Source organism: Chanos chanos, chromosome 9, assembly GCF_902362185.1.
Source record: "Chanos chanos chromosome 9, fChaCha1.1, whole genome shotgun sequence".
Lineage (NCBI taxonomy): Eukaryota > Metazoa > Chordata > Actinopteri > Gonorynchiformes > Chanidae > Chanos > Chanos chanos.
In genome coordinates, this window is record NC_044503.1 from 8007785 (window position 1) to 8028136 (window position 20352).

The 20352-nt window shown below is 43.4% G+C and overlaps 1 protein-coding gene across 1 annotated transcript; it reads right to left on the minus strand.

Moving 5' to 3' along the window:
- Positions 1 to 1786: 1786 nt before the first annotated feature.
- rexo1 (REX1, RNA exonuclease 1 homolog) lies at positions 1787 to 12249 on the minus strand. Its single transcript, XM_030784530.1, has 16 exons — positions 12062 to 12249; positions 9776 to 11631; positions 9287 to 9382; positions 8874 to 9087; positions 8622 to 8779; positions 8340 to 8477; positions 7822 to 7945; positions 7248 to 7373; positions 6512 to 6649; positions 6182 to 6295; positions 5888 to 5961; positions 5438 to 5548; positions 5186 to 5301; positions 4691 to 4829; positions 2217 to 2337; positions 1787 to 1957 (listed from the first exon to the last, which is right to left on the minus strand). Exons 1-16 carry the CDS (start codon positions 12246 to 12248, stop codon positions 1869 to 1871), a joined length of 3801 nt encoding a protein of 1266 aa, XP_030640390.1. The 5' UTR covers position 12249; the 3' UTR covers positions 1787 to 1868.
- Positions 12250 to 20352: the final 8103 nt, after the last annotated feature.

A 20352-nucleotide genomic window follows, 5' to 3' on the forward strand; every position in this document is an offset into this window, starting at 1 on the left:
CCACAGAGTATTATCAATATCGTAATCAACATAAAAACAAAAACGAGAGACAATGATGTAGATTATGTTTTTGATGATTGGCATTTAGATCAGTAAATTATACAGCAAAGAGAATGAAAAAGAAGAAACAAAAAAAAAAAAAGTACAATGAAAAACCTGTTAAAAAAAAATATGGGAAAAATTGGGTCTCTCTAACTCTGAGTGTTGGGTGTAAACTATGATGAATAAGGAGTCAAGTCCATCTGTACGAACAGAATAAACACTTTGTGGTGGGATTTCTCGAATTATTTCTTTTTTTTTTTTTAAACAAACAAGGGCCCATGAAACCGACATGGGTCTTAGTTGTCTAGTGTCCAGTGTCTTTTCTCATAAGACCATTATTTGAATTGCATAAATACAAAATCAATGAAACCATTTAATAATAATAATTATAATAATAATAATAATAATAATAAAAAAAAATGAACAGATATAAAAACAAACTTGATACAGCACATTTACAGCACGTGGTGTTTTTTTTTTTGTTTTGTTTTGTGTGGTTATATTTCACACAAACACCATACAATTGTCTTATATGATCAATAACAACTGAGCGTTGTCCTTTATTGTCTACAGTGGTACATACAGGAGCGGGCAGTTGTACGCCGTATCTAAATTAAAGTTAGTCTACAACATAGGCAGCTGCTTCCCATGCAACCAGTACATCTTGATTTTCCACTACAGGACAGACCGGAATAAAGAATCTCTCTCTTCCAGCGACTTAACACTGATCATTCCTGTCTTACAGTCTCTCCATAACAAAAGACAAATATTGTAAAACCTAGTCACGTTATTACAGTTTTTTGTTTATTTTATTTTATTTATTTATTTTTTTCTTCAAGTCTTTACTTTGTTCACCAGATACGTGAACCATCAACAACACATTCAAAAATGTAAACAATATCTCATGAAATACGAGTACTAATTATAGTACGAGTGTTTTTTCATGATTAAACCACCTGACGTACTGAAATAAGTGGGCAGTTCTGAGGGGGGCGGGGGCGGTGATAGGCGAGGGGCGTTATTTTAAAATATATAAAGTGCACTTCGCTCAATTTTGTTTTTTTTTCAAGTTAAGTGTCAGTATCTAGACTTCAATCAAGGAGGGTGGTGATGCTATGCCGACGTCTCCAAAAAAAAAGAAAAAAAAAAAAAGGTAGGTGGGGGGAATTTAATAGCCTGGCACTGAAACTTCTCCTGCTATAACTTAAATATCCAAATCAGACAACGCAAGGTTTCAAAAGTCTACAGTGTTAACAGTCTGTGTCTTAATACCAAAACTGGTGACTTTTCAATGCAGAACCAAGGGATAACCCAAACATAAAATGAGCACAGGAGTCCAGTCTTCAGCAAAATATAATTCTTTCTATCATAACTGTCTCAAGTTTTCTTTCTCTTATCAGTATCTTTTTTTCGTTTAGTTAAAGACTGGCAGATGGGGGGGGGGGGGGGGCACAAGGCAAAATCTTTTCAGAAGGTGACTGGAGACACTGGTCGGAGACCGCAGAAGGTCGGTTGGTTAGTTTTCTGGAACAGTAGCAATGGTGAGGTGTCCCCCCCCGATGACTGGTCAAAATCGGACAAAGTCCTCCATCGGTGGCCAGCAGTGGTGTCACCCTAGGCTTTATCCCTTCTCCATCTCTCTCTTGGATCCACTGGTACTAAGCCTAATGGTAAGCTTGTTGCAAGTTAGTAGAGCACAGTCCAGCAGAGAAGCCAAGAGTATTACAGTCTGCTTATCTCTCTCTCTCTCTCTTTTTTTCAGTCTGTATCTGTCTACAGCGACACAGGTGGAGAGAGCGAGAGAGAGAGAACAGAGAGGTCAGAGGTCATCTCTTGACCTTGGCATCTTCCCGGATCTTCCACATCATGAGTTCCATGCAAGCGCTGGCGTCTTCGCTCGAGTCGTGCCCCTCGACTAACGCCGGAGAAAAGAGAATAGTGAAGAGTTAGACATGTGTGTATACCCACAGTCACGCACACATGCACACACAAACGCACACGCGCACACACATACAAGCAACTTTTCTGTCTTGTCTGTTAACTAGCTGTCACACTCCAAAAATCCTTTAAACGCAACATTTTAGTCAAAACAAACAACAGAATTCAATGTTTGTTCTCACATAGCACCCTGGATGATGATTTTCGTTATTTTTGTGCAGACAGGACAGCCTTACCGTTGTCCTGGATGATGCGTTTGAGGTAGTCTGCCATGAGGTTGCGTAAGGCTCGTTTGTAGGGCAAGCCCAGCCGATGAGGGAAGACGATGGCTGTGTCCACAATCGTGCTGTGTAGGAGCTGTGTCACCAACAGAGCAAACACAGACAATAAGCACATGAAGAGGTGCTGTGCTATTCCCAACCATGGCTTGTCTCACTGTATGTATGAGTCTCACTGTATGTATGAGTCTTGCGGTATGAGTCTTGCTGTATGAGTGAGTCTTACTGTATGTATGAGTCTTGCTGTATGTATGAGCCTTGCTGTCTGTATGAGTCTTGCTGTCTGTATGAGTCTTACTGTATGTATGAGTCTTACTGTATGTATGAGTCTCGCTGTATGTATGAGTCTTACTGTATGTATGAGTCTTACTGTATGTATGAGTCTTGCTGTATGTATGAGTCTTACTGTATGAGTCTTACTGTATGAGTCTTACTGTATGTATGAGTCTTGCTGTATGTGTGAGTCTTGCTGTATGTGTGAGTCTCGCTGTATGTATGAGTCTTACTGTATGTATGAGTCTTACTGTATGTATGAGTCTTGCTGTATGTATGAGTCTTACTGTATGAGTCTTACTGTATGAGTCTTACTGTATGTATGAGTCTTGCTGTATGTGTGAGTCTTGCTGTATGTGTGAGTCTCGCTGTATGTATGAGTCTTGCTGTATGTGCGACTCTTACTGTATGTATGAGTCTTACTGTATGAGTCTTACTGTATGAGTCTTACTGTATGTATGAGTCTTGCTGTATGTATGAGTCTTGCTGTATGTGTGAGTCTCGCTGTATGTATGAGTCTTGCTGTATGTGCGACTCTTACTGTATGTATGAGTCTTGCTGTATGTGTGAGTCTCGCTGTATGTATGAGTCTTGCTGTATGTGCAACGCTTACTGTATGTTTGAGTCTTGCTGTATGTGTGAGTCTTGCTGTATGTGTGAGTCTCGCTGTATGTGTGAGTCTCGCTGTATGTATGAGTCTTGCTGTATGTGCGAGTCTTGCTGTATGTGTGAGTCTCGCTGTATGTATGAGTCTTGCTGTATGTGCGACTCTTACTGTATGTATGAGTCTTGCTGTATGTGTGAGTCTCGCTGTATGTATGAGTCTTGCTGTATGTGCGACTCTTACTGTATGTTTGAGTCTCGCTGTATGTGTGAGTCTCGCTGTATGTATGAGTCTCGCTGTATGTGCGAGTCTTGCTGTATGTGCGAGTCTTGCTGTATGTGTGAGTCTTGCTGTATGTGTGAGTCTTGCTGTATGTGTGAGTCTCGCTGTATGTATGAGTCTTACTGTATGTGCGACTCTTACTGTATGTGTGAGTCTCGCTGTATGTTTGAGTCTCACTGTCTGTATGAGTCTTGCTGTCTGTATGAGTCTTGCTGTATGTATGAGTCTTACTGTATGAGTCTTACTGTATGTATGAGTCTTGCTGTATGTGTGAGTCTCGCTGTATGTATGAGTCTTGCTGTATGTGCGACTCTTACTGTATGTGTGAGTCTTACTGTATGTGTGAGTCTCGCTGTATGTTTGAGTCTCACTGTCTGTATGAGTCTTGCTGTCTGTATGAGTCTTGCTGTATGTATGAGTCTTGCTGTATGTATGAGTCTTACTGTCTGTATGAGGCTTGCTGTATGTGTGAGTCCTGCTGTATGTGTGAGTCTTGCTGTATGTGCGACTCTTACTGTATGTGTGAGTCCTGCTGTATGTGCGACTCTTACTGTATGTGTGAGTCCTGCTGTATGTATGAGTCTTGCTGTATGTGCGACTCTCACTGTATGTGTGAGTCCTGGTGTATGTGTGAGTCTCACTGTAAGTATGAGTCTCACTGTAAGTATGAGTCTCACTGTATGTGTGAGTCTCACTGTATGTGTGAGTCTCGCTGTATGTGTGAGTCTCACTGTATGTGTGAGTCTCGCTGTATGTATGAGTCTTGCTGTATGTGCGACTCTCACTGTATGTGTGAGTCCTGGTGTATGTGTGAGTCTCACTGTAAGTATGAGTCTCACTGTAAGTATGAGTCTCACTGTATGTGTGAGTCTCACTGTAAGTATGAGTCTCACTGTAAGTATGAGTCTCACTGTATGTGTGAGTCTCACTGTATGTGTGAGTCTCGCTGTATGTGTGAGTCTCACTGTATGTGTGAGTCCTGCTGTATGTATGAGTCTTGCTGTATGTGCGACTCTCACTGTATGTGTGAGTCCTGGTGTATGTGTGAGTCTCACTGTAAGTATGAGTCTCACTGTAAGTATGAGTCTCACTGTATGTGTGAGTCTTACTGTATGTATGAGTCTCGCTGTATGTATGAGTCTTACTGTATGAGTCTAACTGTATGTATGAGTCTCACTGTAAGTATGAGTCTCACTGTATGTGTGAGTCTCACTGTATGTGTGAGTCTCGCTGTATGTGTGAGTCTCGCTGTATGTATGAGTGTTTGAAGTACCTTGAGGGCAAAGAGATCACTCTCCAGACTGTGTCCAATCAGAATGGACTCAGCACTGAACATGTTCAACAACACGGCTTGCACATCACGCAGAGTGATGGTGGTGTTTTCTAAGTCTTCTTCAGTCACGCCCGAAAACCTGGAAACGTAAACACACACACACACACACACACACACACACACACACACACACACACACACACACACGATGAGAGAGACCTTAATGAGAACAATCTGAACATGAGCCTGATACGTGGTCTGTACAGCTGTGACTTAAGACAGGTACAGTACGCAACATAGCAACCCCTAAACAGGCCAGAAAACATACAATGCTGACGATTTTAGGATCTAATAGTTTATAATACAACTGTAATATACAGTGTTTCAATAAAACTTTTTTTTTTGTCTTAACCAATCCAAATTCGAATCGATTCCTTCTCTTCATTTACGTATGGAGCGTGTGGAAATGATATAGGCTTAAGTGTAAGTATTTACCTTGTGTTGTAATCCACTATTTTACTTTCGGGCTTTACGAACGTGTCATAAATGACTTTGAGGTCAGAGTTAATGACCGTAACTCTGGTTAGCTCCAGGCCTTGTTTTGTGTAGCACTAGAAAGAAAAGAGGCAACACACATAACAATGAAAATGTTCAAATAAAAACAAATCAAATAAAACATGTATCTATTCTCCTTTTTGGGGGGGGTGGAGGGGTGGGAGGGGTTAGTGTAGGTCAAAGGTCTCTCACCATCTCACAGTCCAAGGCATAGACGCCGCCGTTACCGTCAGCCGGTAACGATTTGCTGAAGGTTTTCACATAGCCGTCTAAAGACTCTTTTCTCCCATCCTGCACATGTTGCTGCGTCGGGGAAGAAGACACACGTTAACATAATGGTCATGTGATCACAGATTGGAAATGAATCCTGATTTTCCTAAAAGTTTAATTCGTTAAAATCATTGGAAGGTTACAGGTCATCAGTGACAGGTGCTGGCAATGGAAATCAGGAGTTTTGGCGAAAGAGTGCACTGTCCCCTCTGGTGCCAAAGTCCAGAAACTAACTGCATAAACTCTCTTTGAAATGATGCTATGTGGGGGGGGGGCGGACCTATAATGATAAACCAGAGCTTCTAGAAGGAGGACAACATGACTCATTGAGTCCACAGCTGGAGGTCCTGTAAGGTTGGGCATGAGGCTTACCTTAGCCACCTGACAGCCTAGTGAGCCCACTGAACCAGAGCAGCAGTTGTACTGGGTCTCCCAACCTCCAGGCACTGCAGGTACACAGAGGATTCAATCAGAGACTGAGGCAGATACAGCGTCCAATAAAACACACTGGATTCAGACAAACACAGCTCAAGAGATTTAACAACATTTAACACAAAGAACTAGATATCAGTCATTCCTGAAACGAATGGACATAAGCGTGCACACATGCACGCAAACACACGCGCGCGCGCACGCACGCACGCGCACACACACACACACACACACCTCTGTAACGTCGTAGTCGCCCCCAGTGATGATGACACTCTTCCTTTCGGACACAGCTGCCGTTGGCGTTGATTTTATACTCAGCCCCACATCGACAGCACACTTTACAGAAGGCTGAGCGAACAGAGAGGAAACCTCAGTCAGACAAACAGAGGCGACCACGGGAAATTCACAGCAGAATGACCCGACCTACGAGTGTACAGCCAATCACACCAAAACCAGCTCTACTGGCTCAAGCAGGCTCAGCACATCTTCATAAGAAAAGCTAGTTATCATATTGATCAGATCGTGACTGATAAGATTAGGGAGCGTGACGGAGGATTCTCTTACGGTCGGGGTTCTTTTTCTCGGGGACGTTATAAATGAGGGCGCGGCCCGGGCGATCGGGGTGGGGCCTGGGGTAACCGTGCTCCTGCAGCTGCTCCTCCGTCATTACGTACTCCTTCAGCTTTCGGTACAGATTGGCACCTGAGTCACACAGACACACATGCACACACACACACACATACACACACACACACACACACACACATACACGCATTCATGCATGCATACACACACACACACACACACAAATTTGAGATAGTTATTTACCATCACAGATCTTCCTAGCGATGCTATTCTAATGAAACTGCATTAATAACTCCAGGAAGCAATCATCTGCATACAAAAACAACAACAACAAGTTTCAGAGGAAACAAAAAAAGAGAGCATGACATTATCCACATCCTGTCATTATACAGCCGAACAAAACAACTCAGCTTTTTGACACGTACAGGAAAACAGGTTTGAACTTTCTTGCGAAACAGTTCAACGTAACCATTCAAGTTCCGTACCTGTACAAAAATCAGTTACTGACTCACATCAGACTTTAGGACTCAATGTTCAGATTATGGACCAGCCTTGCTGACTAAATTAGAGTTAAAGTGACAACGTGATAAAGGGCCGACGCGTCACAAATGACTATAATCGCTAATTGCAGCTGAGTTCGTTACGCCCCGTCTAAAGGCCTTGGCTCGGGTTTTGGGTTTATGTATTCACGGATGGTTTTGGGCGATTCGTTTACCTCTGAGCTCTAGCTCCTGCTGCTTCCCTGTGCGATTGACCGTGAAGCTGGTCTTAGCGGCCAGACGTCCTCCAAGCACGTCCTCGTGCGACTGCGCCTTCCTGTTCACCGCTGTCACCGGGCTCTCTGTGAAACAGTCGCACGGGTCACACTCACAGTCACCGACACACCCCGCTTTGTTTCAATGTCTTCGTTACCGTGACGATGTATCCCCAAAAACAGCGCGGCTCACACAGCCGTCGCTGACTGATTAACTAGACGTTTCCACGTTAGTGAGATTAGTATTCATTTCTTTCGGTGGTTAATGGATATTTAACAGATACGTTCGAATAGTAAAAAACAAATAGGCAAGACAATAATAATAATAAAAAAAAAAAAAAATCAATATTTGAACTTTGAAGTTGAAAGCAATTTCAGGCACAGTATTGCAAGTTCTTCACTATGCAGGAAAGATGTACAGTCAAAATTAATTGAATATTTGCTTTGTAATGCATCATAATGCAAAGGCTCTCCAAGTGAGTGAGTGTGTGTGTGTGTGTGTGTGTGTGTGTGTGTGTGTGTGTGTGTGTCATACTTGTCTTAGGCGAGGGAGAGGCGCTGCTCTTGCTGCGTAGTTTTTTCAGCGTGTTCACCGCCACGTTCAGATAAATATTTTTACTGCTGCTTCTGTCATACACAACCTTCTCCTCATCCAAAGCCTTTGAAAAAACAGAGAACTGAAACTTACTGCACTGGTTACAGTAAAACACTACCAGTTCACTGCAATATAGATTTTTAAAAAGTAACAGCAATGAAGTAATCACTAAACAGAAACACAGTCTATATTTATGGAGCAACCTATGCAACTGTGAGCTTTTCTTCTTGAAAACAAACAAATACATGACAGGTATAACAATGTTCCAATGTTCTAATGATCTAAAACTGCTTATGCAGTATTTAATATATATTTCATATCGATATTAATAAGAAATGTTTGTGTACAAGCATAATCTACTAGTATAGAAGTCATCTTTTGATCTGGTTTTGCTTTGTTTTGTTTTACGTGACTATATGGGAAACTGTCAGAGAGAGGCTTAAGAGGTCAGCACATACCATTTGAAAAGCCACTTCTTCAGACGGGCAGAATTTCAGACACTCGTCTATGAAGATGTTGAGATATCTCTGCCGAATGTTTGTGGGCACCTTAGCCCCAAACTCTGCGGGGATGACGGGTCGCTTCATTGAAGAGCTCTGAGAGAAAGACAGAGAGAGAGAGAGAGAGAGAGAGAGAGAGAGTGAGAGAGAGAGAAAGAGAGAGTCTTATCATGACAGACAACACATAAGGACGTAAAGACAATCTGTGGTTTACAGTCATAAACATGTGCTTTTCAGTACCTTCAGAGTGGGTGTATGGGCTACTCTCTTCTGGACTGCGGTGGACGTAGTCTTTGAGAGAATTCCTGCAGAAGTGTGTGCCCTCACAGACAGCTGACCCGACGCTGCCTTTGTAGACGCTAACCCCTGACTGCCAGACTTTTTGGAATCAGCCAGACCTACGGTGAAGACATCAGCATCATCTCCTAAGATTTCAAAGTCTATGCTCTCAACGAGAACAGTTTCAATCGCGAGATCTGAAAAGTTTCATACCAGGTTTTGAAGAAGCTAGAGCGTTAGGCCGGTGTGCAACTCTTCTTTTCTCTCCCGGGAAACTGGAGGCGGGACTCACCGCCGGGGTCGCGGTCTTTACCGCCTCGGCCAGCTGCGCAGCCTGCTGCTGCGCTATGCGCATGCGCTGGTAACAGATCTCCTGTGCGGTTAACCTCCGCTGGGGAAGGGCCACGGGGTTCCGTGTCGTTTCGGTCTGCGCAGAGACAAAAAGGCGTGATAAATTCGTCTTTAAACTCCCAAGTCGTTGAACTGTGCATCAAAAACGTGCACTAGCGGTTTATCAACTGACAACCAAAGACGGGTCTTATTTAGAATTCTGGGCATATACAAAAGAGATAAATTAAGAGTTAACTGTTTGAACGAGTAGCGAAGTCCTGTATTTGAACACCTACACTTCCTTTGGCCTTGAAGTGGGACACTCTCTTTTTCTGGCCTGGGAAGAGAGTGGTTAAAGTGCTCTCTGTCTCTTTGTCTTCTTCCGGCTCCTTCTAAAATAGACAGAAGGGAAAAACTGAAGACCAATTGTGATGCAGCGACTGAGGCATAAAAACACACCAAAAAAAAATTCACTTGCCGTCAGCTCAGAATTAATAACTCCCTAGATGGCTATCATGAAGTTTCTTTGAAACACTGTTGATCATTGATAAGTGCAGCTAATTGACAATGACACTGTAGACCAATGATAAGTGCAGAAACTGAAAACACAGCCTATCATCCTGGTGTCATATCAGAACCAAACACTGTATCATATCCTTAGACTGGTTGGTTTTGTCCCATACATGAACTGGATGCTGACAAAGAGTATGATGACAGCTGTAAGCTATGGGCTTTGACCCCATATACTCTGTAATTTTCCAAAAGCACAAACACCTCTGAGGTACCTGTTTGGCTTGTCTGCCTTTGTCTTCAGTTTTCACGTCCCTGGATTCGTTAAAGATTCTCAGACATTCCTCCATAGGGTCGGAGTCATAGCCCATTTCGTCCTGCAGCCGGGAGTAGTCCACGCCGCCTTCATCGACGTCGACATCGTCATCATCTTCGTCGGCGTCGCGATCCTCTCTGTCGTGTTCAGAACCTCCATCCTCTGAGGAGGAGGCCGTGACCTCGGAAGCTTTCCTCTTGTTGTTTATCAAGCTTCCTCTTTTGAAAGCCGACGCTGACTTCCTCACCAGCTGATCATCTTCCTCCCCGCTCTCGTCCCCGAACAGGTCGACGTGACTCAGGGACCTCTGTTTGGTTTTCTCGGGGTTGGCCCCTCTGCTTTCCAGCCCCGAGCTGCTCTTCTTGCTTCTCTCTTTGCTGCTGTTGCTGCTGCTGCTGCCACCTCCACCGGTGCCGCCCCCCCCTTGGCTGCTTCTCTTCTTCTCTTTTTCTCTTCCGCCGCTGTCGTGTTTCCCGTTTCTTTGGTCTTTGGACTTGGAAGATTCTTTTTCACCCTTGTCTGTCGTCTTGGGCTTTTTAGAGTCACTTTTCATTTTTTCTTTCTCCCTATGGCCGTGGTCTCCTTTTAATCTCTCGGCCTTCGCGCTCTTGCCGTCGCCGATTTTCGCCTCTTTTCCTTCTTTCCTGACGTTTTCCGTAGACTTTTCTTTCAATTTGTTCTTTTCCTCTGTGTTTTTCGTATGACCTTTATCTTTCTTGGTACCGTCCTGATTTAATCTCTTCACTGACTGGTCCCCACCGCTACTGTTTTTCTTGTCGCTTTTTCTAGAAGAGTCCTTTTCTTCTTTTTTCGCTCTTTCTGTTTTGCTCGTCTTCGGCTGGCCGATTCTTTCAGTCGCTTCTTTACCGCCATCCTGCGTCTTAAAATCTTCGCCGTCACCGTCTGACGAGCTATAATCTGGCTTGTAATCCTGATTTCTCTGGTGCTTTGGTAAAGACGCGACAGCCCTTCCCGCCGTTTTCTTCAAATTCTCCTCCGTCGATTCTGTGCTGCTTTTCCTACGCTGCAGGCGACTCAAGGAGGTGGGTCGGTACTCCGTTCCGGAGCTTTCCTCGTCGGATTCGGAGAGACTCAGGGTGTACTTTGGGGCGTCGGCGGGATGCGCCTGCCGCGGCTTCTTTGCGGTCGGCACGTACTCCTCCTCCGTCGCCCGCTTCGCTTTCTCTGTGGAAAGACGTCTCTTCTGACCCTCTCCCTCTAAGGACAGCTTCCTGTCCTTATTACCCTTCATGGCTGGTTTAGCAGAGAAATTGGAAAGAGGGTCGTACTCCATGTCGGTTGGAGGCTTGGCGTTGTCCAGTGTGTACTTTGATTTCGAAGCAGAGTTCTGGGGACTGGAGGAACGTGACACAGCACGAGAATTCTGAGGAACAGCAGGCTTTTTTACAGCTGTCTTGGTAACAGCTGTGGGCACGTACTCCATTGAGTTACTGTTGCTGCCCTGGCTTTCAGAGTCCAAAGTATATTTGCTGGAGCAAGGTGTGGGGTTGTAATCACTGGCTTGGGCCATTTGATAACTTCCTGGGTCGTACCCCTGATGGGACTGGGCGTGCGTCTTAGATCCCGCTTTAACGGGAGCGCTGGTGGGTTCATACTTTTGATCCCCGATTTGAGACAGCTTCTTTTTCTCTCTCTCCACCTCGTTGCGGACAGCCTCGATAGCACGGTTGACCTGTTCGAGCTCCATGGAACCCAAATCCACACCCGTGCTGGTCGCCAGGTCTGACGAAGACTCCCCATTGTATTGGTCCTCTGGTCTCACTACCTCTGGGTTGTATGGATCATAGCCTTGATCTGAAATGAGGAATAAGGCAGGCATTCAAGTACAGTTATTTGTTTAATTGTATATTTGTCAGACCTTAATCTGTGCTCATGATGATGATTCAGATTACACTGATGTGGTCCTAGGCACCGGACGTAAAAATGATTTATGACAATGGGGAAACCGACGTCTATAGTATACTAGTGCTTAACACAGTGTATCTTTATATCAGACAGATGGTAAAGCCACGGTCATCGCCCGTATTCTTGCAGAGGTCAGTCCCCGCATAAGTCAATACTATTGGAAACAGCTTTCAAAATATAGACATAAAATGGTGAAATGATTATATATACAGCCTATTTACATTACGACACATGGAATGTTATGTTAGCTTGTTAGCCTAGTTAGCGGTAGACACTACCACAGATAAGAGTTTGGGAGGGAAAAAAAGATATAATTCACCGTTTGGATCAGTTAAGACCTCTTTCGATTTTCTGATATCCTGCAGAGCATAAGACGCAGGTCCATGTTTGCTGTGTCTGAAGTGACAGTAGGGTCTGTTGCACCCATTTTTACCGAGCTTCCCGTTATAGTTCTCAGAGTAAAACGGGCAGTCAATCCCTCGGAAGAAACCGGTGGATCTCAACATAGTCACCCCTAATGTTTTTCATAACCCCAGTCACTTGCAAGAACCAAAGATGGCTTTTAATCCCTAGATTTCAAAAATTCAAGTTATCCCGGAGAAATATCTATATTGCCACTTTCTATCGGACAATAACAAGCGTCCCTACGACGCCATGTTTTATTGCACAAAGAATGACGAGAAAGGCCCAGGGCGTCGCATTTTTACGTCACATAGCAAGCGAGCCATTTGCCTGATGGTTCGAGCCGTGGTGAAATGAGAAACTTCGCCTTCGACTCCCGCTCAAGAGCATACCGGACTGAGGAACACGAGGTCTTACCAACAACAAAAATATTCATGTCCGATCAATGGACTCCTCTCGTATTCTCTAATCAGCAAACTTGTTGCATGTGTTTCATCAAGTTTTCTCGCTGGAAATTAAATTCATATTACTGATTCCCTTATGAACCCTCCTTTTTCTTTAGTGTGGAATCAGAAAGTTCTAGTTTCACCTCACTAAGCCGAAAGTGAAGAAAAAACAAAACAAAAGAAAACCAAAAAAAAAAAAACCACACAAGACAACGAAAGTGATTTTTTATTGTATTGCATTGAGGAGTGTGGGGTTTCAGAGCCTTTCAGCGGGGAATAGGCTAAACTCTATTTTGGACTCTGCAACCTTGAACATGTACACATTGAAAGCGAGAAAATAACCGAGGGTAAATTTACTTTTAGCTGCCAGGTACCACAGTAGACCAAGAGTCCCATTGTTAAAACCCATAAATTTACAGCGAGAATTTCAGTATAAAAGTACCATACAATTGCCTGGAACACAACGTACACATGAAGAGTACGTAAATAAAACGCTAATAGACAATGTGTATCAGAGGCAAATATTTCCAACACAGATTTCCATACTCACGAATGAATTTAGTCAAATTATCACGACAGTAATTGCTGCCTGGCACAAGTGCCCGTTTTAACAATTTAAGTGCATGCTAGAAGCTTCTTCGGTTTCGTGCTACCATGCTAGTGGAAAAAATGCTCCAGAAATGTGTTGGGTATGGATCTAAGTAAAGAAGTTTAAGCGATATTGTTTTTTTCAGTAGCCGAGCAAGCACGCGCCAAAATCACCGCAGCCATCACAACTAACGTAGAAGTATTAAACCAAACACGACAACGGCGCATGCCTGAACTTTATCCGCCTCATAACACCTGAACTCACTTAACGAAGCCTGATCAAACCATTAACAGGTGTGCTCAGCAGAAACGCGCAGCTTATCAGGGAGTGACAGGTTTAATGTTTCGGGGTTTCATCAGCTGTCATAGGTCATAGATTATAGATTTGGCTGGTACCAAGTGGATATGCGCATTTCTGAACTCTGTTCAGAGTTTCTTCTTTTAGAATATATATCGCACATATTTATTTTAAAGAGTTATGATGTTACCAACTGTGGTGCAGAGAGGCCTGATTTGTTAGACTAAGGTAACGTTCCATCTAACGGTGATGTCACAGAATTATTTGAAAACAGCCATTCAACAACCTACGTTCTTTTTGTTAACACACAGGACAGTTAGCATATCATTAGACGATATGTGTCGTTTGTTAAAGACAGAAACTATAAACAGGATGAAGAAAAAGGAAATCATCTAGCCTTTTTTTGTCATCATGAATAGTGCAAACTACTACCTAGGCTTTGATGACAGTCTGTCGTTACAGCGCCAGTTGTTGGATTTTGACACAGTTCTTCTCTGTAAATCCGGAGTATGCTTACTTTCTTTGGGTCTGATCTTGTTATGGTTATTTGGACAGTGCAGATCAAGCGCCGGAGTATGGGGGGTGAGAATTTAATCATAGATATTTTAGAGACAATAAAAAAATAATAATAATTGATTCTATCGGCCTAATCCGCATAACTATATGTAACTACCAAATGTGTCTTATTTTAAGGGTGAAGACGACGAAGATTTTGATGGGTAAGCCTTGTTAAATTAATATTTTATTATATTGGGGCAGGTTCACTGTTTTTACTGTCTGCATTTGTTCTAACAGACTTGGCCTAAATTATTAGGAACAGTATAGCGCAGTATTGCAATACCTATTACGTACCTGGTGTGTCATTTTCTTACAGAAAGTTGTTGAAGAATGTCAAAGAACAAATTTCCATGATGCAAAGTAATTACATACACCATATGGAGTTATTGGACATGTTAATGTCAATGAGCAAGAACAGTGCACACAACTACAGTTCAGATGCTCAACCAAGACAGTCTGAAAACCCTAATACATCTCGATCATTCTACAATGACACCACCTGCCAAGGTGAGCCCAAATCGGACGAGCTAGAGGTCTTTCTCCAATGTGACTGCAAACCAACAAGCTTCAACAGTCATGGTGTTTCCAGGTGTGAGAGCATCAGGACTGAATCCAGTCAGTCTGACGATGAAAGTCTCAGTGGGTGTGGGAGCGGGGCCTGGGAGTTGAAGGGCCCTTGTGACTCCATGACATCATTCACCACTGTATCGTCTCTCAGCTCCAGAGCCTCCAGTTTCCTTCCAGTTGAGAGTACATCCAGTCAACCGGATGAAGTAGATCATGTCTTCTCCGTCAAACCACTAAGTAAGGCAGTCCGGAGTAATGTTGGACATGGAGCAGATGACAGGACTGGATTATGTGGCCTGCCTCCCAGAGTGGAACAGGTGAGGCGGGTTGATGATCGTAGGAGAATTATACGCAACCGCTGGAGACGAGCCATACTTTTTGTTCGGATTGTATGCGCGTTACTTTCAAAGAGAATGAGGCCGCACACTTTTGTGTCTCCCAAACGAGATTGGATTTCCCATGATGCCAGAACAGCAGAAGATGACGGTTTGGGTTGGAGAGGAAAGACGGACTTTAAGGCCAAGCTTGCCTTCTTTGAAAACAGGGGGCCTGTTCTGATGAACGCAAAGTTTGCCGGGGCAAATGGCACCGCAACGATAAGATCCTTCTCAGTTTGTCAGGGTCATAACCGAGACAAGGGAGCTAGTACCACAGTTACGGAGAATTCCCATTCCACTGTCGAACCAGGTTTTGCCAAGACACCAAGTGCCCAAAATCAATCTTGCTCAGTGTTTTCATCCTCAGAACAGTCAAAATCCTTTCTGCTTAAATTAATTGGACAGGAGGCGTCTGATTTAGTAAAACTGAATCTGAGACAAAAAAGGTTGGAGAACCTAAGGGGAACACCAACTCTGTATACACAGTCTCTGGAAAAAATGGAAACCAAAGTCATCCCTGGGACTGTTTCGGTCAGACCACAGTCGGGTGACTTCCAAGACCCGGCCACCTTACCAGTCTCTGACATCAGGAAAACCCTGGAGACCCACATCCAGCAAAAAATGTGTAATCCACCGCCTGTTTACCTCACAGCCAAATAATTAAAAGGTAAACAAATTAATATACATTTGACTCACATATTTACTCATTTTGTTTACATTTCACATTCTGCTCACTGTTATGTTATTTTGTCCTCAGGATCTTGATTCTATGGAAGGAAGGCTATTTTGGCCAATTAAAAAACACGTTTTGCATGAAGTTTTTGTATTTGTTCATTTTAAAGATGTACAGATGTGTGCACTAACAAAGTATATAATTGCCCAGATATGATGGATTTTCCCAATGGCTGAGGCAGTTCTTAATGATAATCTTCAAAAGAATTGTTAATTTAGTCGAATCATTAATTGTAGTTTCAAGAAATTGAAGGGTATTTCCCATTTCATTGGCAGCTGCTTGGTGCCTTTGTCCTTTGTAGTCTTGTGGGGCTGCATATATAAACTGGAACATGTCCAAAAGGTGGTGCATTTGGTAAAAACTACTAAGCTAGCGTTACACCATATTTAACTGGCGGGCAGAATTGGGAGAAAATTGTGGACTATGAGAACACGTCTTCAAGAACAACCAGATTAAGGCACCCTAGAACATGTCGGAGCATTTTATGATATCTTGAAATGGTACATGCCTAATTAAACATGTTGCTTCTGAGGGTGGCTTTCCCTGAAATGGGACCCAGCCTAAGGTTCTTAAAAAACTGGTCAGGACAAATTTTCTATCTACATGTTATATGAGAAGAAGAAAATATTCAACACAGGGCAGCTGTCACAACCTGTTATGAGTGAACCACAGAGTTATGCAAATGAGAAGAAATTAATCTAATCGTAGGAGTCATTCTCATAGTACTCGTGGTGGTAATACTTTGGTTGTAAAAGGAATATCACAGGATGCTGATGAAGCACACAGAGTGCTCACGTTAAATAAGATTTGTGCAATGTGTAAAGTAAATTAATGTAAGTGTGTGAAAGAACCTCACAGTGATTTAATTAATGCTTGAGGATCACTTAATTATGTAAGAACAACTGTAAAGTGAATCATGTAAACTACGGCCATAGAGCTCCACAAACTGAGGACTAATGACAAAAGCGCCGTAGTTAGTTTTTACTTATCCTCGGCGTCGCTGCAGTAAGACACAGCGTTCGTTGCCAGGCAGTTACTACGATACAGTAACTGCTGCCCTCTGCTGGGAGAGTCTCTTAATGTCCCTTGCTAATTCACTACCTAGGCCTAGGTTGGTAAATTATACTGATAAAGATAAACGGATGTGACCAACGAAAGGACTGAATCATTACTGGGTTGTAATTAGGATTTACTTTCTCTCTGTTCCTGAGAACTTTCAAACAGCATAGACTACAACTAAGAAGGTGAACAGTCTCCTGTTGCTTTTACACAAAGTTTTTATTTACCGAAATATCTGCGTTTTAAATGACGCGAAATTCTGCCGTTCACTATAGGATTTCCCTAACATTCTACTGTTGAAATATACCTGTAAACTCAACAAAAGATATGTTGTTTTTCCGTTTGAACTGTTTCGTAGATCAGGCAGCAAACATGATGTCTGTCAGCAAATCCTGTTTAAGAGGCGAATATATGAAAGGATGGAATGCACCCTTAAAGAGTTGCTGTTGAAATGTCCACTGGTGTAAATTATAACCCAGGCTCTCAGGATTACGTGCCATCCCATCTTCACTTCGTGGATCTTGACGCGGCCCTTCTCTTGAAATTCATAGTATGCCTCCTCTCCGTGGTCCTCGTCTTGTGTTCATTGCGTCGACGAAGACAATCTGATGGGGTGAGAGAGGTTAGCATTAACACTGAACTATTATGTTTTGATTCGCCGCACAGACATTGGAAATATGATACGTATTCCCTGTTTTAGGATGAAGACTACGATGAATTTGATGAGTAAGTCATGCTAAAATTCAAATTTTACGACACTGGTTCATGTCTAGTCTTAATATCAATATTTATTTAATTTACAATTCAAATAAAACTCAAAGAAACTAGCCTCAGAGGGAAAATCTCAGTAAAGGCTAAGTGTTAGCATCCGCTGGATGTAGTAACTGGCTGTTGTTTCTACTTGAGAGCAAGTCTGACCTTTTGTGTTATCTTCTCTCACAGAGACCTATTAAAGGAGATCATTGCAGACACATACACATTTTACAGTGACTGCATGTACCTTACTGATTTGCTGGAAGAGGTGGATATCTTTAGCGTAGACAACGCACCGGACTATAATTCATGGGTCAATTTAAGCAATACTGAGAGCTCTGAAGTCTTTACAGTGTCCCGTAACAAGCAAATTTATCACCCAAACTCTTCTAAAGATGAACACAAACATCAGAAGGAGCTTCATGTCATTCTTCCACATGACTGCAAACAATGTAGATCTATGCATTTATGCAGTAATAATGGTGGCAAGTGCCTTAATGTTCAGATTGAGGTCAGTCAATCAGGAGAGGACACTTTCAGCGAGAGCGAGGAGAGTTCCAGTGAGTGGAGTGGTTCGTGCGGTTCTGTGAATTCTCTCCATTCCATATGCTCCCTGCATTCCAGTTCAGCCAGTTTACCACCGCTTGAGAGTGAATCCGAGCAGCTGGTCGCAACAAACCGTGCCTGCCCTGTCACTTCACCCGGCAAACCAGTTTCCACTGATGGTAGAGAATGTGAGGATGCTAAGACTGGAATATCCAATCTGAACCTAACAGTGGCACGACTGAGGCAGTCAGTGGGAGTCGGCGTTCGTAAGAGTCTCTTACGCGAGTGCTGGAGACTAGCCATTCTCTTCGTTAAAATAATGTGTAGATTACTCCCTGAGAGACTGAAACAACAAATGATTATGTCTCCCAAACACGCCTGCAGTGCAGAGAATCCTCCCACAGCGGTTGACGGTCTTTTAGGCTGGTCCCACGTCTCGAGCAGCGGCAGTGATTTTAAAGCTAAGCGTGCTTTCTTTGAAACCAGGATGCCTGACCTGTTAAAGCAGAGATACACTGGACCGGGCTCAAAAATCCCAATCGCAAAGATCCACGGACCGGTTCAGAGCCAGAATAAGAAGGCGCGGAAGAGCGCGGCTAAAGAGAGGTCAGATTTTGCTCAGAGATCATTTTTACTGAAAATGCTCGGAGATGAAGCAACAAATCTGTTGGAAATGAACCTGAGGCATCGAACATTGCAGCACCTGAAGGGACTGCCAACTCTCTACACCGAGTCTCTGGAGAAGACAGGAGCCAGAGTTTTAGCCAGATCACCATCGGCTGACATAGATTTCACCAGTGCGGACACTCCGTTTATGTCAAAAGAGATCCGAGGGGCCTTGGAGATGCACATTAAGAAAAGGCTGGTAAAACGTCGATGGAAACTTTTAAGGCTCGCCTTGCAATCTGTGAGAGCTTTTAGTTCCAAGCTCCCTAAATCCAGAGACACAACGCAGCCTTGGTCCCATATCAACAGTCAGAAGCTTAAGAATGAAACCTATCTGTCATCAGTTTCTTGTCAGAGCACAAAAGACGAATGCTCCCGTCCCAGTGTTACAGATAACACTTCTGTCCCTCTCCAGGGGACCGTGACCCATGGAACAGTTGAGGAAATCACACCAAACGTAAAAGACGTCGACAACGTGAACGAAAGGAGCAACGGCCTGGAAATCAAATTAGCAAAAATTGCTGATGGGTCATGTAAGGGGAAGTCTTCTCACAACAAAAATCCTTTGAGAGAGCGCATTGAGCCAGGGGCACACACCCCTCTCTCGAGAGGAAAAAATGTCCCATTCATGCACGAGGACGCCGTTAGCCTGATTGAGATGAACTTGAGACGGAAACGTCTAGAGCACCAGCTGGGGTTGTTTACAATTTACACGCAATCCTTAGAGCTCATGAAACCCAAAGTAGCGGAGAGGCCCAAGTCGGCCGCATTGAAAAAGACAGAGCTCCATTTGAAAGGAGCCAAGTTATCATTTCTCAGCAAAGAAATCAGAGAGAACCTAGAGTCCCACATAAAACGTAAGAAATGCAGCACTTGTGGGGTCTTCCTTTGACTGTGCAAAGGTCAGTGGCTGCTTTCATGCCCAAAGCACCCGGGGTAAACCAGAGCGAGGGTTCCTCCGGGCTGTCGTATGATAGTCAGGCGATCGTGCCCGATTTGCAGGGCTGGACCGATGTACGGAAAGAGGATTTGAAACGTGAAGTGAAGAAGATGAAATTACGCGAGAACCATGAATTTCAAAGAATGTTTAAGGCACCTGAAGCCGTCAGTGATGGCCGACCTAAACCCAAGCACCTGTCTCTGATAAAGCCCCACAGTAGTAGCACTGTAGACACAACAGACCATGAAAGCCCAGCTCAGTCTTCATCAGAGAAATCCCTACAGATAGAGAAGAGTCACATGCCAAACAAACAGGAATGACCCACACAGCTTAAAATGGCTTGGGGGGGGGGGGGTCGTCATTAAGGCAATTCCTCATAGAGGCCCATCTGTTCATCTCTGAAAATTTCATGAAAAAGGTCTCGTTGATTTATTGCAGGTGCTGTGGCTTAACATTCAATCCTTGACATTTTAACCCAGTTTATGTATTTGCTGAACATTTAATTGGTATGTTAACGTAATTTAACCTGATTTCTATGGAATATTTTTATTGTATTTTGAACAAATAAAAGTGTTTTGCATGAACTTGCCTTTGCGTGTTATAATAAAAACGTACACTAGAGGGAGCTGATACATGATCAGGTTGGTAGGAATTTCCCATTCTCTTGTTTGGGCATG

Excerpts from the sequence above, each read along its gene's own strand:
- rexo1 (XM_030784530.1), bottom strand. The coding sequence starts at position 12,248 with ATGTTGAGATCCACCGGTTTCTTCCGAGGGATTGACTGCCCGTTTTAC. Across the intron at positions 7,374-7,821 it reads CTCTCCCTCGCCTAAGACAA|AGAGCCCGGTGACAGCGGTG; the intron begins GTATGACACACA and ends ACTGTTTCACAG. Across the intron at positions 6,650-7,247 it reads GCAGGAGCTAGAGCTCAGAG|GTGCCAATCTGTACCGAAAG; the intron begins GTAAACGAATCG and ends TGTGTGACTCAG.